Source organism: Bombyx mandarina, chromosome 19 (assembly GCF_030267445.1).
Source record: "Bombyx mandarina strain Sakado chromosome 19, ASM3026744v2".
In the NCBI taxonomy this organism is placed as follows: Eukaryota; Metazoa; Arthropoda; class Insecta; order Lepidoptera; family Bombycidae; genus Bombyx; species Bombyx mandarina.
Window position 1 is genome coordinate 7,676,965 of NC_143225.1, and position 15,165 is coordinate 7,692,129.

The following is a 15,165-nucleotide window of genomic DNA, read 5'->3' on the forward strand; positions in this document are numbered from 1 at the left end:
TACATGTTCGATTTGACATTTCAGACATTAAAATTGGTGGTAGGGCCTACTGCGACCTCAAAAGGGGTTACCTATTTCTACCGCGAACGTTACTGGTTTGAAGTGTCGGGCAACCTAAACATTGGGACTGCTTTCAGTCTCAACTTCGATCAATAATACTATTATTGATGGAAGAGTCTCAAGATGGAATTTAACTTGTGATAATAATGGCGTCCCATACTACCACTAAAACCAGGTGGGTCATCAACTCTTTTTTTTTATTGCCCTTGTAGGCAGACGAGCATAGGGCCCACCTGATGGTGAGTGGTTACCGTCGCCCATGGGCTTCAGCAATGCCAGGAGCAGAGCCAAGCCGCTGCTTACCAAGCTTTAGTTATTTATTTACTTATTCACTTATTTATTTACTTCACTTCACTTCACTTCACTTCACTTCACTTATTTATTTATTGACTCATATTTAAAAAGTATATCAAATACTGCGAACGAAGTAATAAAGTTATATCTATTGATTACAAATAGTAACATAGGTTAGGAATTCTTATTATTTTTATATCGATTTTTTATTGAAACTTGGGAAAATTCGGATTGAAGCTTCTACAATACTTGTACCTCTTTGTTTATACTTAAACTTGTTTCTTGACTGTTAACACGTTCCAAACATTCTCTTTGGCTTATTTACTGTAAGTAAGTATGTAAATCTGAGACGAAGCTGTTATTGATCCAGTTTAGCATTCTGTATCTTGTCCATTCAATTTTAATTCGAAGCCAAATATTTTCGTCGATAAAAATCTAGGTTTGTATATCACATATAAAATCTTCATGGTTATATGTATAAAGTCATTTCCTTGAATGCATAATTTTATGAATAGTTAATAGAAAAAATTTATAAACTCGCACGAAACATTGTGTTAATTGAGTAATTAACGGAAGTTTTATCAAAGTGTAAATATTAATTGGGTTGATATGAAAAGAATGAAAAGGAACATGACCATGGAAGCTATAAAATATAATATATATGCAGTTATATTACCGACCAAATAAAGCGAACATTTACAGAAATCACACCAATTTGTTTGTTCAAAGCTCAAATTATCGGAATCGCTACAAACTAGAATGCATTACGCCTTCCGAGCCGTTTAATTTACTTAATATATACCACTCTTTATGGGATCGTCAAAATAATAATATGTTGTTCTATCATAACTTTTACGATGGATGGAAGATGGGGACGCAATAGCAGCGGTTGGAGGAGGTCTTTATACCTATTATATGAGTCCTTTATCCCATTTATGACGCCTAATAGTACAAAGGTAGCTGTTTGGCGACTGAATCTATCACTATTGCGACACGTTGCGGGGCGGGCAACTCGACGAGCCGACGTTATGGGCTAACGTCCCATGTATTTGTTTAATAAAAAACCAAGATGGTTAATGTAAAAGTATATTAAACATACAAATTCCTATTTATCTTATATGAATTACTTCTGTGAATATAAATTAAACTGCTTGAGAAAAAATAGTTTTATTTAAAATAAGTTTTGAATCTTTCATGTTTAGTATTTATCGAAGTTTACGGACAATACAAACAAAAAAATTTAAGTAGCGGAGTGAATTTATTAATCAAATCTAAGTACACATATTATGTAGCTGACGCAAATGCTAAAGTACAGGTGGGCAGAAAAATCTATTATATATAAAGATTCGTACAACTTATGCTAATACAAACACTTAGGTATAGATTAATGAGTGCAAAAATCAATAAGCAGAACGGCAATGAATTTAATGTTGATTTCAAATGCATAATTGTAGTTTTTTTTAAGATTTTGCCTTCGGGATCTCTAACTTTACAGCCTATGCTTTGATAATAAAGTGATCGATTTAAATGTGTTAGTAGGGCTGTGTAATACTGTGTGGTTATAAAATTACATTTTGATCGAACGAAATTATGTTTTCGAGCATTTAAAATCTTACATTTTGTAAGGGTAAGGACACCCTGCAGCCGACAAAACGTTTTATTGTGATAAGATAATATTGCTAATCACATTGTAACGCCACGTAACGCTTTGTGAAAATTTCATATGAATACAATATTTTATACTCAATATTTATTAACATAACGTGTGTGACCTATTTTGATAAATTTTGTCTAGACGGCAAAAGTACCTTCAAACAAATATCGGTACAGCTGCGCTAAGTACACAAGGCCGTCTGGGGGCGTGTAAGAAAAGGCGTGCAAGAAAATAAAATAAACATGTGATTTAAAAAAAAAGCTATTGATTCTAGCTGCCAGTGCAACAAAAAAAAAACGACTTTTATTGACGATGAGGGTGATAATGAGATTCAAAACGTTTAACTAATTCAATGAAACCTTTATCGGAAAATAAATAAATGAAAGCAAAATTTGTGTTTCAGTTTTAAGGATACGATTGTCGTTAATGTACAGTAATGTACACAATTGATTGAGTGACACATGTCACATGGTGGGTGGCGGCGTTTATCTTATAATGTCTCATGTAAGCCATGAGCTCTTCTATAGTAGAAAAAATGCAATGCGTCGAGTGCAAACTTTTTGCTCTAAATAATATATTATGTAACTAAGTATTTTAGATTCCTTTTTTTCATTCTGTTAGTATTGACTGTTTATGATATTAGAGTAAGGTTATAAAATTGTTGTCTTTTCATGGGAGCTTAATACCTACGCGTGCAGTTTTTTAAGTTAATCGGACATCTTGAAGTCAGTAAAAATTAACGTTCAGATTCCGTTACATACAAAGAAACGTACTTTTTTTTATTGCTTAGATGGGTGGACGAGCTCACAGCCCACCTGGTGTTAAGTGGTTACTGGAGCCCATAGACATCCACAACGTAAATGCGCCACCCACCTTGAGATACAAGTTCTAAGGTCTCAAGTATAGTAACGACGGCTGCCCCACCCTTCAAACCGAAACGCATTACTGCTTCACGGCAGAAATAGGCAGGGTGGTGGTACCCACCCGCGCGGACTCACAAGAGGTCCTACCACCAGTAATATGTATATACATAAATATCAAGCTAATAAAAGCGTGGTAATGATGAATTTTATAATGTATTTATTCACTTATTAATTATGCGATTTCATTTATTAATTATACATTTTATAATTGTTAAAGGCCACTATAAAAGAATGTAAATTTGGTGTGTGTTTTTAATTGTATGGGTAATATATGAAATTTACGCTATGCCCCCCCTGCAAGTTATACTTTATCAAGAAATAAAGAAATTTAAGAATAACATTTTCTTAAACAATACACTTTACATGGATTATTTTGTCCAATTTAAGGATTTTGGGAAAATGTTGAGATATTGTAGTATTGCTGTGTGTGGTTGAACACAATGATCTAGTAGATTCATTTTAACAATTTAATACCTTTACGTATAATTAATCACTTGAAAATTTTCTGATAAAATCGAAGTTTTTATTTAGAATTATGAACCATATTTTTGTTTAATATGAAGTCAGTTAAAAAAAACACTCAGTATAGTGAGAAATAATAGTAATAATATTGCAGGATTTTCAATATTTTAAGAATAAAGAGGAAAAACATGTTTTGTTTCAATCAGGAGTAATTTTCCATGTGTGTTTAGATTTAAGATTGATAAAACTTGCCGAGAATTACGCGCAATTATATAATATCCGGGTTCAATTTATTATCAAAATGAAAATTATTTGACAAACACCTACCTGTGTGTCTTTTTGTAATAAGATAAGATTTCGTATAGTTTAGAATAATAATTTCGATAGGTTTGTTTTTGCTTTGTATTTGAGTTTTTTCCGAGTGCTCAACTGTTTTTGTTTGGTTTAAATATTGCGTATTCGCAGGCTAGTTTTTTTTTTTATGAAAAGACGTCATACATTTCTTGATACAGTATTAACCATTGTTGGAATTTCACTAACGACTCAAGTTTGAAAACATCATTAGTGTAGAAATGATAATATTGTAGTTTTATTTTATGCCTAACTGCCTAAATTCTTGGTTAATAAATTATTGTATAAGATTTGCAGTGTGTGGTTAATAAGTTATTGTGATTTGCAGTGTGTAGATATGATAATAACATGACATATCGCTTTGCCTAATTTGCCTTTGATAATGATATAAATGCGATTAGTTTCTTTAGATATAATATTATATTTTTTTTACCGCAATTGTAATACATATTTTAAATATTTAATTCCGTGTTTATTACTTTGTATATACATAGTTATAAAATTTTATACTATTAACCTGGTCTTATGCTAAGTATATACATACATATAATGACAAAAACATTTACTGAACACAATGGTTCATTAATATGAGAGTAGGTTGCTTTACAATACCTATATAGTTTGTTTTAAGGCATGAATATGTTAGTCGTAGATTGTTAACTTATTCTGATTGTTTAATTAAGATTTATTTATTAATTAATAACTGGATACTTTAGTAATTGCTTACTAATAATACCCGCTAACAAATAGCTGGTACTTCTGCGCGAGAGGGGTAGTTATACTGTTTTTTTTTTATCTCTTGTAGGCAGACGAGCCCATCTGATGGTGAGTGGTTACCGTCGCCCATGGACTTGAGCAATGCCAGGGGCAGAGCCAAGCCGCTGCCTACAGTGTTGCGGAAGGCGCCACCTCCACTGCTGGTTGCTGCCTCAGAAGTTTCAAACTTGATTGGCCTTGTTGGAATTACGACTTAGACAACTGGATAATTCCCCGACCAGAATGCGAGCTGTCGAAACGATTCGATTCTTCTGAATTTGTTGACTCGTAACTTAGGAATCTTTACTTCCCGGGCGACGCAGAAGAAGCACTGGTCGAAACCCTCAGACACAGCCCACTGAGTTTCTCACCGGATCTTCTCAGTGGGTCGCGTTTCCGATCTGGTGGTAGATTCTACGAAGCACGGCTCTTGCTAGGGTTCGTTTTAGCAACGTCGTCAGGTTTGAGCCCTGTGAGCTCACCTACTAGTTAAGGTTACGCTGAAATAGCCGCTCAAGGCTATCAGTTTAAGAAGGAAAAAAAAAATCTGGCCGATGACGGGATGTCACATTGGGACAGCGACGTGGACGTGACTGAGCACAGCCTCCGTGCCCTCATCGCACCAGTAGGATTCGACCTGTAGATGCCGACCGTCGTGACAAATACAACTGGACAAAAAGCAGAGGTTTCCGACCAATGATTGTTTAGTCTATGTTTCAGTTGTATATAAATATGTCGGAGGCGGCGCCATGGATGGCTGAGCGGTAGTTTCGTCATCACTCGTATTCGATTGAACTCAGTTTAGTCAATAAAACTTTTCAATAATAATTATTGAAACTCAACACACACAACTTTCACAATGACAGGATAAACCGACAGTTTCGTTGCACATACCGACAGACCGACTGACTGACTGACTGACCGACAGAGACTCACTGACTGAGACGGACGGAATGACTGTCTGATACGGAATGAATGACTGTCTGACACGGAATGCCACGACTCTGTCCACGTACCGCCATTTTATAACTGTGGCGTTACGTAGTCTACCCTTCATTTTGTGATATTTATCAAAACAACATTTCATCATTTAAAATAATAATCAAAACCACCGTCTTAATATTACTAAAAGTCGTCAACCACGACACGGCCATTCTGTCACTTTGACGTTTGTGTATCGTTGATATTCCGAACTATTGACCCGGATGCGACAAATATATTTTTTCATATTACTTACACGATGACATTCTCAACATTCATCATGATACATTTCACCAATAGGCAATAGGAATAGCTTAGCATAAAGTGTTTAATAACTAAGTAAATTTTAATGATGTTATAAATTTCCATTAGTCAGTCCAGTTTTTGTCATAGGTACATCTCGAATGTTTTCTATCAGCTAAGTTGTCGATATGCAGTCAGGTTTTTAATTACCTTGTGGTGACAGGGACTTTTCAACAAATACTAATATATTTTATTTTTAATCGTTTTGATTATGATTTAAGTAATTGTATATAACTTTGTTTTATATATTATATTTTTTAAATATATATAAATATATTATAAGAAAAGTTTCTAGAACGTTTTAGGTTTACGTTTACTAATGTAATTATTGTGCTACCTACGTATGGATAAAGCAGTAGGCGTGTATAGACAGGCCCACGAACGTGCTCGCGATAGCACAATATCAATAGTACTTATTTAGCAGACGTAATAAATTTCGTTTTACTTTATTGATTAGTGTGTGCGCAAATGAAAATAATTCACCATGTATGCATTAACAATTAATTTATACACAATGAACGACATTTATAATTTAGTCGTATATCAATAGTCAAGGTTTTCTCTAAAGTGCCAGCGTTGTTTTGTTTCACAGCTATACTTCGTTCAGTCGTGCAATCAGTAGGACGTTCGCTCGCTAATTCCTACGCGGAATTTCATAACTATATATTGAAATCTTTTTAATTAAAGATCCATTAAAAATGTATTCGATTGCAGAGGCTACATTGGCTTTTGTCGTCCTTTACCTCTTCTCATTTTTGTTTGAAGTTGTAACTGGACTTGCTGTTTATTAACAAAGATCTTAAAAAAAATCAAAATGTGATATTAGCCTTATTTTATTATTTATTAAGTATTTAGTCAAGTCATCAATGCAATTTCAAAATTAATTTAAACTTATTAAATTAAGATAAACTTACTTATATTTTTTATATTAATTTGCTAAAGACCGTTCCTCAAACCTACACTTCGTGCTTCCTACATTCAAATTTTAATCGGTAAGTGCACAATTATGAATTAATACATATTTGTATAGGTCAGTATTATATTGTGTAACAATCGAAATTATCTTTTAAACTACTAGAATAAAATAAAATATTACCCCCCTCCATTTTATAAAATCATATAGTGCGTACTGCGAGCCTGAACATGAAACAGTCTGGCATTGTTCTGTGGCTACCGTGACTCTAATAACGGTTGAGAATTAGGGAGCTCTATTTGTCAAATGTCAAAGAAATATGTGTCAAAACATGGTCAGGTCAATAACAGCTGATCTCCTTAATACTAAATATAAAGTTTAGTTATCACAGTAAATTATTACGGGATTACAATAAACAACTCAGACTTAATATATTATTTTATGTTTCTACTTTGTTGATATAAATGAAGAACTGTAAGGTTTCCAAAAGATGTACCGTTTTATTTATTACAAGAGTCTTCGAATGTGCAATCGTAGTCATTCAACCAGTTTTAACAAATGGGAAAGTGTAGTTGGGTTAGAAGTGCACGCACTGTTGAACACAAATTCGAAACTTTTTTCGGGCGCTCAAAATACATTCGGTGGAGTTGTCAATAGTTGTGTTTCGTTATTCGATGCAGCCATACCAGGTACATTACCAGTATTAAATAGAAAGTGCGTGGAACTTGGCATTAAAACAGCATTAGCGCTCTCATGCAAAGTGAACGAAGTATCAAGTTTTGATAGAAAACATTATTTTTATGCTGACTTGCCCGCTGGTTATCAGATTACTCAGCAGCGGGCTCCTCTGGCAAGTGATGGCGTTATTAATTTTCAGGTGAACTATCTGCTTTCAAAAATGATGTCTATGTACATTTACATTTAGGTACATTTTTATTCCAATTTTGAAACCTATAGTTTTAGACACTTATCAAATCTCAAAGTACAGTCTAATCTACTTTAGATTACCAAGAAAGAAATCGTTAATTATTTTACAATACAGAACATTACTATTACATTAATTTTAACATTCATTATCATGGATCAAAATTTATTTATTTTCTCAGGTATTCACACCAGGATTCCACAAAAAGCCTTACAAGAAAAGCTCAAAAATAAAACAAATTCAATTGGAACAAGACAGTGGGAAATCTCTGCATGATGCAGAACTTAAAAGAAGCTTAGTTGACCTGAATAGAGCAGGGGCTCCACTCATAGAAGTTGTATTTGAACCAGATTTACAGGTCAGTACATACACAAAAACTGATGAAGCCATTGACAAGACACCTGGACCTTCAGCTGAAAATACCTGTTATCATAATATGACTATAAAATTTTGAAGGAGTCACCAGTTTTTCTAACAAAATATGTACCTAACTTATGTCTACGATACTTCCACAATAACATATTGTAATAAAAATGAAACCTTCAGTGATTATGATTTGCATAATTAATTATACAATTAAGATTTAATATTTATGTCATAAATCCCGGTAACTCATCATAATGAGATTGCCGCTACCCGTAGTGTAGTAGTAATCTCATTGTGATGTTTTTGGGATAAGTTTACCGTTTACATTCACACAATAAATAAATAAAATGGCCAAATTTTAAATTTCACTCAAACATGTTTTGATGAAAATAATGAAACTTCTCTTTAAATCTGTAACAGCTTATAATTTGACCAACTACCAGTGACTAGTATCGCTATCTGCTAAGCTCCGGGCTGTGAGTTTTAGTTTCACTCAGGATAAACATTTGTGTGCACTACGCGCACTAGGTCTATGTGTATAAATTTAAACTTGTAAATGTATATATGTATATCAGTTGTGAGGTTCTAGAAGAAGCATATCTTAGCTTGGAGCCAGATAACCATAAAGGGGATATCTTGCTATTAAAAATTCTAATGAGTATGTTTCTGCTTTAAAGGATGGCGAAGAAGCTGCAGCTTTGGTCAAGGAATTGGTATTGATTGTGCAGCGTCTTGGGGCATGTACAGGTCGGATGGAAGAGGGCGCACTACGTGTTGATGCTAATGTTTCTATACGACATCCAGGAGATCCCTTATCTACTCGAACTGAGGTTTGTATTAATTTTGTTACTACATAGGGCCGTTCAATTATTTTTTCTCATCTTAATATATGCAAATCGTCTGCCCATGTGTATGTTAGTGATCTCCTGCTAAATGGCTGGATTGATTTTGATGAAATTTTTTGTGTGCATTCCAGTAGGTAGGTTCGAGAATGGTTTAGATTCACAATTGATTATTGTAATATTTTTTTTAAATTCATCAAAACAGTCCAGATTATTATGAATTATTCAGCTGTTTGAAATTTTCGGTTTTAAGATGTGTGTACAGGACATCGTCAGTCCAGTCCCGTAGTTTCCATGATGAATCAGTAATAACTTAGTATGAATACAAGTTTCTGCCTTTGTACTTTTTATATCAGTTTTATAAGATTTTATAGTCAAATAATAAGGTATAGATAACGATTTAGCTATATTCAGTCTGTCCATATTTCAGGGCCATTTCATTAAGGAGACTCATGAAATTATGTCAATATAGTCTAAACTATCAGTAGTTTCTGTGGTTATTATCGAATTTCGATTATTGGGCGAAAGTTTTAATAATCTATCTATTTATATGTATAAAAATGAATTGCTGTTCGTTAGTCTCGCTAAAACTCGAGAACGGCTGGACCGATTTGGCTAATTTTGGTCTTGAGTTATTTGTGGAAGTCCAGAGAAGGCTTAAAAGGTAGATAAATATGAAAATGCTCGGAATTAAATAAAAATAACAATTTTGTTTTTCCTTTGATGTGTCCCCTGTCGTACGGATTCCTTTTGTTTGTTTTAAGTTTATTATATATAAAGTTTCGGTCTTTTATTTATCGATTGAGGCACTACGAAGGCTGCCGGGTCAGCTAGTTTAATATACAATTTGAAAAATCGATTTAACGTCGAGCTTACTGGTGGTAGGACCTCTTGTGAGTCCGCGCGGGTGGGTACCACCACCCTGCTTATTTCTGCCGTGAAGCAGTAATGCGTTTCGGTTTGAAGGGTGGGGCAGCCGTCGTAACTATACTTGAGACCTTAGAACTTGTATCTCAAGGTGGGTGGCGCATTTACGTTGTGGATGTCTATGGGCTCCAGTAACCACTTAACACCAGGTGGGCTGTGAGCTCGTTCACCCATCTAAGCAATAAAAAATAAAAAAAAGAGCTATGTTTTATCATCATAGGAAGAGTAAGATTTTATTAAATTCGCGATTATAATACTACAGATTAAGAACATCGGTTCAATTAGAGGCGTCGCCGGCGCTGTTCGATACGAAATCGAACGCCAGAAGACCGTGCTTGAGAATGGAGGTCGTATCATTAACGAAACGCGAGCTTGGGACGCCGTAGGCAGAGCCACCATACCAATGAGGGACAAAGAAGTCGTACAAGACTATAGGTGAGGATTTAAGTATGTGAATCTATTCTCAGTCATTGCGATAAACCTTTTTGCCGATTGTCACAGAGTAATAGTGGGGTCCAATGTGACTGTTTTCCTATTATTAGAATATTAATTATTTTAAACAATTTTTTCTTATTGTTTAGGTGGGTGGACGAACTCACGGCCCAACGGTTAAGTGGTTACTGGAGCCCATAGACATCTACAACGTAAAGGCCACCTTGAAATATGAGTTGTAAGGTCTCAGTTTTTACAGTACAACGGTTACCTCACCCTCCAAACCGAAACGCATTGCTGCTTCACGGCAGAAATAGGCAGGGTGATAGTACCTACCCGTGCAGACTCACAAGACGTTCTACAACCAGGTTTAACGAGATTTTGCAATGAATATGTAATATGTATTAATTAGTATGAGATGCCCCTAATACCAAATTGGTATAGTTGTCTTCCTAATATATTTAATTGGTAAACTTCAAATGATAGAATGTGAATTAAACTATACTGCCGATTTTAAAAAGAGCCACAGTCTTAAGATGTATCAGCGAAAAATAAACTATTTTACTAAGAGTCTTATTTAAATATTGTTGTTTCATTCGTGTTGAAAATGACAAAATCATTAAAAAAAAATGGATAAAAGATTTTTCGTTTGTACGGCGCAGTAGTGAGTTATCACCAACGATCCGTCCCATCGGTTCAATACTAATAGCACAGCTACCATCAGTTCAATACTAATAGCACAGCTAAGGTGTTACCTATTAAATATAGAGGAAACATAATAATAAAACAAAAATAAATAAATGTTGTGTGAACGAACGCCTTATTCGACACAATTAAAAACTTTATTACAAATTCATCAACTTCTATAAGAATTCATTAGGCGTAAATACTTATTCTAATAAGTAGTTACTTTGCTAATTAGTGAAACTTGCAAGTCATTTTGAACCTTATTAGCCTCTAAAGTATTTGTTAAAATATAAAATTGAAAAAGAAATAATTTAATATTGACGGAATTCCCATAGTGGTATTTTTAAGTAGGTACCTACCTACTTTTAATAAAAATTAACATATACGGTTTAGTGTCCTCAAAAGGTAAATAAATATTAAACGAGCTTTTTTGCTTTAATTAAGCGCTCTGGTTACACCCACATAAATTATTAATAATGGTGAAAAAATATTTTCATTGATCTCATAAATACTGATACAGGTACATTATTCTACGAAGTATCGAGTCACGTTTGTATTTGAATGTTGAACGCACACGCGGATGTAATAATTTTAATATTATTTAACATAAAATAATAATAAAATCGTTCGATTTGAGGTCCATCTGAAGTTTGATTATACTTACAGAGTTATATTTCCATATCTTAAGTTATAAAGAATCAGTAGTTTTAGTCACGTAACCCCAAAAATCTTAACTGTTGTTATGTTATATCCGTATGAACTGGATGTGTTGATTGTACCTTTTTTTACCGATACTGAATTACAAGTTTTTATTTTTTTATTGCTTAGATGGGTGGGCGAGCTCACAGCCCACCTGGTGTTCAGTGGTTACTGGAGCCCATAGACATCTATAACGTAAATGCGCCACCCACTTTGAGATATAAGTTCTAAGGTATCAGTAGTTACAACGGCTGCCCAACACTTCAAACCGAAACGCATTACTGCTTCACGGCAGAAATAGGCAGGGTGGTGGTACCTACCCGTGCGGACTCTCAAAAGGTCCTACCACCAGTAAATTGAGATAATGTTACTTATGTTGTTTCGAACCGATTAGGCCGTGAGTTACTTATTTAAAGCAATAAAAAAACCAGTTTAATACTGATTTAATAATGTTGAATTAAATTCGCATTTGTGTATTCGTAATCCGCGACCAAAGTCCAAGGCGATCCGACTAAAAATTTGTAAGCCACCTCGCATTGATTAGATATGCGAATAATTTTATTAACAATAATTCTAGTTTTTGCTATTATATATTATCAAACATTGATAATACATCAACGATTTCAATTATTACACGTCGAAATTATTTCGATTAGCCTAAATTACTTTAATCATTAGCGGCCAACGATAAATGCTATTTTAATTAGCCAAGTGAAATATTGACAACATGACGTCGCCAAGTTAATTTACGGCGCCGTTAACCGCAATTTAAAAATTTAATTTCATATAATTTTTGGTTAATAATTTTCGACCGCCAACTAGGAGGCGTCTCTATTGAATTACCTACAGTTATTTATAATTTACTAACTTCCAAAAAATAAGGAACGTTAATCGGGCTTTTATTTTGATACATATTTAAAACTTTTTTTTTAATGTTTAGCTGTGTGACTAATCCTCCAGTATGCTTAGTAAAAGTTAACTCAAATTTGTATGCAGTTGAACGCTTTGCCTACGTTTGCCGCTAAGGGCGCTGTTCCAACTGCATACAAATTTGAGTTAACTTTTACGTTATCGAGAATGTTAAAAAAAAAAACTCGCACTAAGCACAGTGGTGTGAAGTGTTTACCGGAAACCATAGATCATTATATAAATGGGTGGCCATCTTGTGGCATGTGGTTTTTGGTATCGTATAAACGTCCCACCCTTTACTGGGCCCTTACACCCGAACGGATAATTGCTTTGCGGCAGAATTAGGCAGAATGGTAAATTATCTAGTCGTGCCATAACCGTACCTGGCTTACAATGCGCCGTACTACCAGTAAATGTCCATTCTTAATTGAATCCCTTAGGCGCCTTTTACAACACGCACGGGAAGTAATCGAGCTGTGCTATTGTAAGGACCATACAACCAAATTAATTATAGCAACTATTATAGAACTAATAAAGCCTTTATCGTTTCAGATACATGCCAGAGCCGAATTTACCGCCTTTACGAGTCAATTTGAAATCAATACACGATACACAACACGTTATCAGCGTGCCCTTAATACAAGAACAGATTCCTGAGTTACCGGAAAGTTCTCGAAAGAACCTCATAGAGAACTACCAGTTGCGTCCCGAAGCGGCGATTCAAATCGTCAATGAGCCCATCTTACTGGAATACTTCGTCGATCTGGCCGAGGAAAGAAGTCGAGCCACTAAAATAGCAAATTTATTAATTAACGAGCTATTGACGGTGCTCAATAAAAATAAATTAGACATTTCCGACTGTCCCATTACATTGAGGCAGCTAAAAGAACTTTTTAAATTGTTTTTCGATAAAAAAATCAGTTTGGAAGTATTCAAGAATGTCTTAGACGACCTAGTAATTTCTTCGGACAGTGATATAATGCCCTCGAAAATTATTCAAGAGAGAAACTGGACATTGATAAGTGACGAAACTGAAATAACCAAATTTTGTATTGAAATAATTGAAAATAATCCGAAATTAGTAAAACAATACAAGGAAGGAAAAGTGAAAGTACTGAAGGCATTGTTGGGCGTGATGTCTAAGAATTCTCAAAATAAATTCGATATGTCTTTAGCGTCTAGAATAATGGAAGAGGTATTGAAAAAGTAAATAAATATCGTGTGTTTGAAATAAACGAGTTTTCCTTTTAAAACTTTAAAAACAATGTGAATGTTTGTATGTTTGGATGTTGTTAGTCAATCATGTAAATAGGATGAACGGATTTGACTGAAATATCAAACGATCCTTTATAAAAAATATAATTTCACATTTTTAAATAAGTGTAAATGACATGATCCAGCAAAAGTTTGGTTAAGCATGGTATAGTAGTTTGTGTGGACTTGTAGCTTAAAGACCAAACGGTTACAAAAGCAACTCTTTATAACAGGAATATTAAACCAATTTAAGTATTTTTGGAACACTCTCTTTCTGGAAAACTCCGTCATATCTTCAACTCAGCCATTCCGCAATGCTTAAAGACAAAAGTCTTCTTGCGTGCTGCCGGTCATGACATATAGCGCTGAAACGTGGACATTGACCGTAGGTTTGGTCCGTAAGTTTTAAAGAATTATAAATTGAACGCTGTGAAACCGCACGAAATTAAGGTAAAATAATATGGTAAAGAGTACTGTTTAAAAAACAATATAAACGGTATGACAATGATTGAATATGTTAATGATGAACTACTTTGACATCAAACAATAAGGCATACTAAGTATTGTTTCAGTTATTTTAAAGTTTCATGAGCTCGCAATCGGTAAATGTCACATAGGTCAATCGGCTACCGGGCTTATTTAATTTAGGCAGTCTCATAAAATATATATTTGCTTAATTTCAGAGTCTCCGTTTCGAATGTCATTTCCGTTTACAATCACAATGATGCTATAATAAATTTTCACTTCGAAACATCTTTATTTTTAACTAGCTGACCCGGCAGACTTCGTAGTGCTTCAATCGATAAATAAAAGACGTAAACTTTTGTATAAAATAAACTTAAAACAAACAAAAGGAATCCGTCCGAGAGGGACGTCAAAGGAAAACAAAATTGTTATTTTTGTTTAATTCCGGGCATATTCATATTTATCTACCTTTTAAACCTTCTCTGGACTTCCACAAATAATTCAAGACCAAAATTAGCCAAATCGGTCCAGCCGTTCTCGAGTTTTAGCGAGACTAACGAACAGCAATTCATTTTTATATATAGAGATTGGGGCTTTACTATTGTAATGGAAAACCACATGTATGATCTCATATGACCAATTTCTAAATTGAATCCCGTAATGTTTGTTTCTCGAGGATATATTTTGTATAATCTACAATATAATCATAGGAATATTATTTTTTCGTGATGAACAGTCTACTATATCTTTTACTGCACACTTAACAACGCATTTGAAAAAGTTCATAATAATATTATTATGATGATCGGTTGAGGAGTTAACTTCTAAAACCTTGCCTATTCCTGTAGTGAAGCAGTGATGCGTTTTGGTTTGAAGGGTAGTGCAGTCGTTGTACAGTACTGTCAGCTGAGACCGTAGAACTCATCTCAAGGTAGGTGGTGGCATTTATGTCGTAAATGTCC

At 34.3% G+C, this 15,165-nt stretch overlaps 1 protein-coding gene across 1 annotated transcript; it reads left to right on the top strand.

Annotated features, from left to right (window-relative positions):
- Positions 1 to 6,917: 6,917 nt before the first annotated feature.
- Positions 6,918 to 13,719, top strand: GatB (glutamyl-tRNA(Gln) amidotransferase subunit B, mitochondrial). Its single transcript, XM_028173906.2, has 5 exons — positions 6,918 to 7,574; positions 7,804 to 7,980; positions 8,666 to 8,818; positions 10,020 to 10,192; positions 13,037 to 13,719. The coding sequence occupies exons 1-5, from the start codon at positions 7,188 to 7,190 to the stop codon at positions 13,692 to 13,694; spliced, it is 1,548 nt and encodes a 515-aa protein (XP_028029707.2). The 5' UTR covers positions 6,918 to 7,187; the 3' UTR covers positions 13,695 to 13,719.
- The last annotated feature ends 1,446 nt before the right edge of the window (positions 13,720 to 15,165 follow it).

Coding starts and splice junctions, on each gene's coding strand:
- GatB (XM_028173906.2), top strand. CDS start 7,188: ATGTACCGTTTTATTTATTACAAGAGTCTTCGAATGTGCAATCGTAGT. Junction 7,981..8,665: donor TATTTGAACCAGATTTACAG/GTCAGTACATAC, acceptor TCTGCTTTAAAG/GATGGCGAAGAAGCTGCAGC. Junction 10,193..13,036: donor GAAGTCGTACAAGACTATAG/GTGAGGATTTAA, acceptor TTATCGTTTCAG/ATACATGCCAGAGCCGAATT.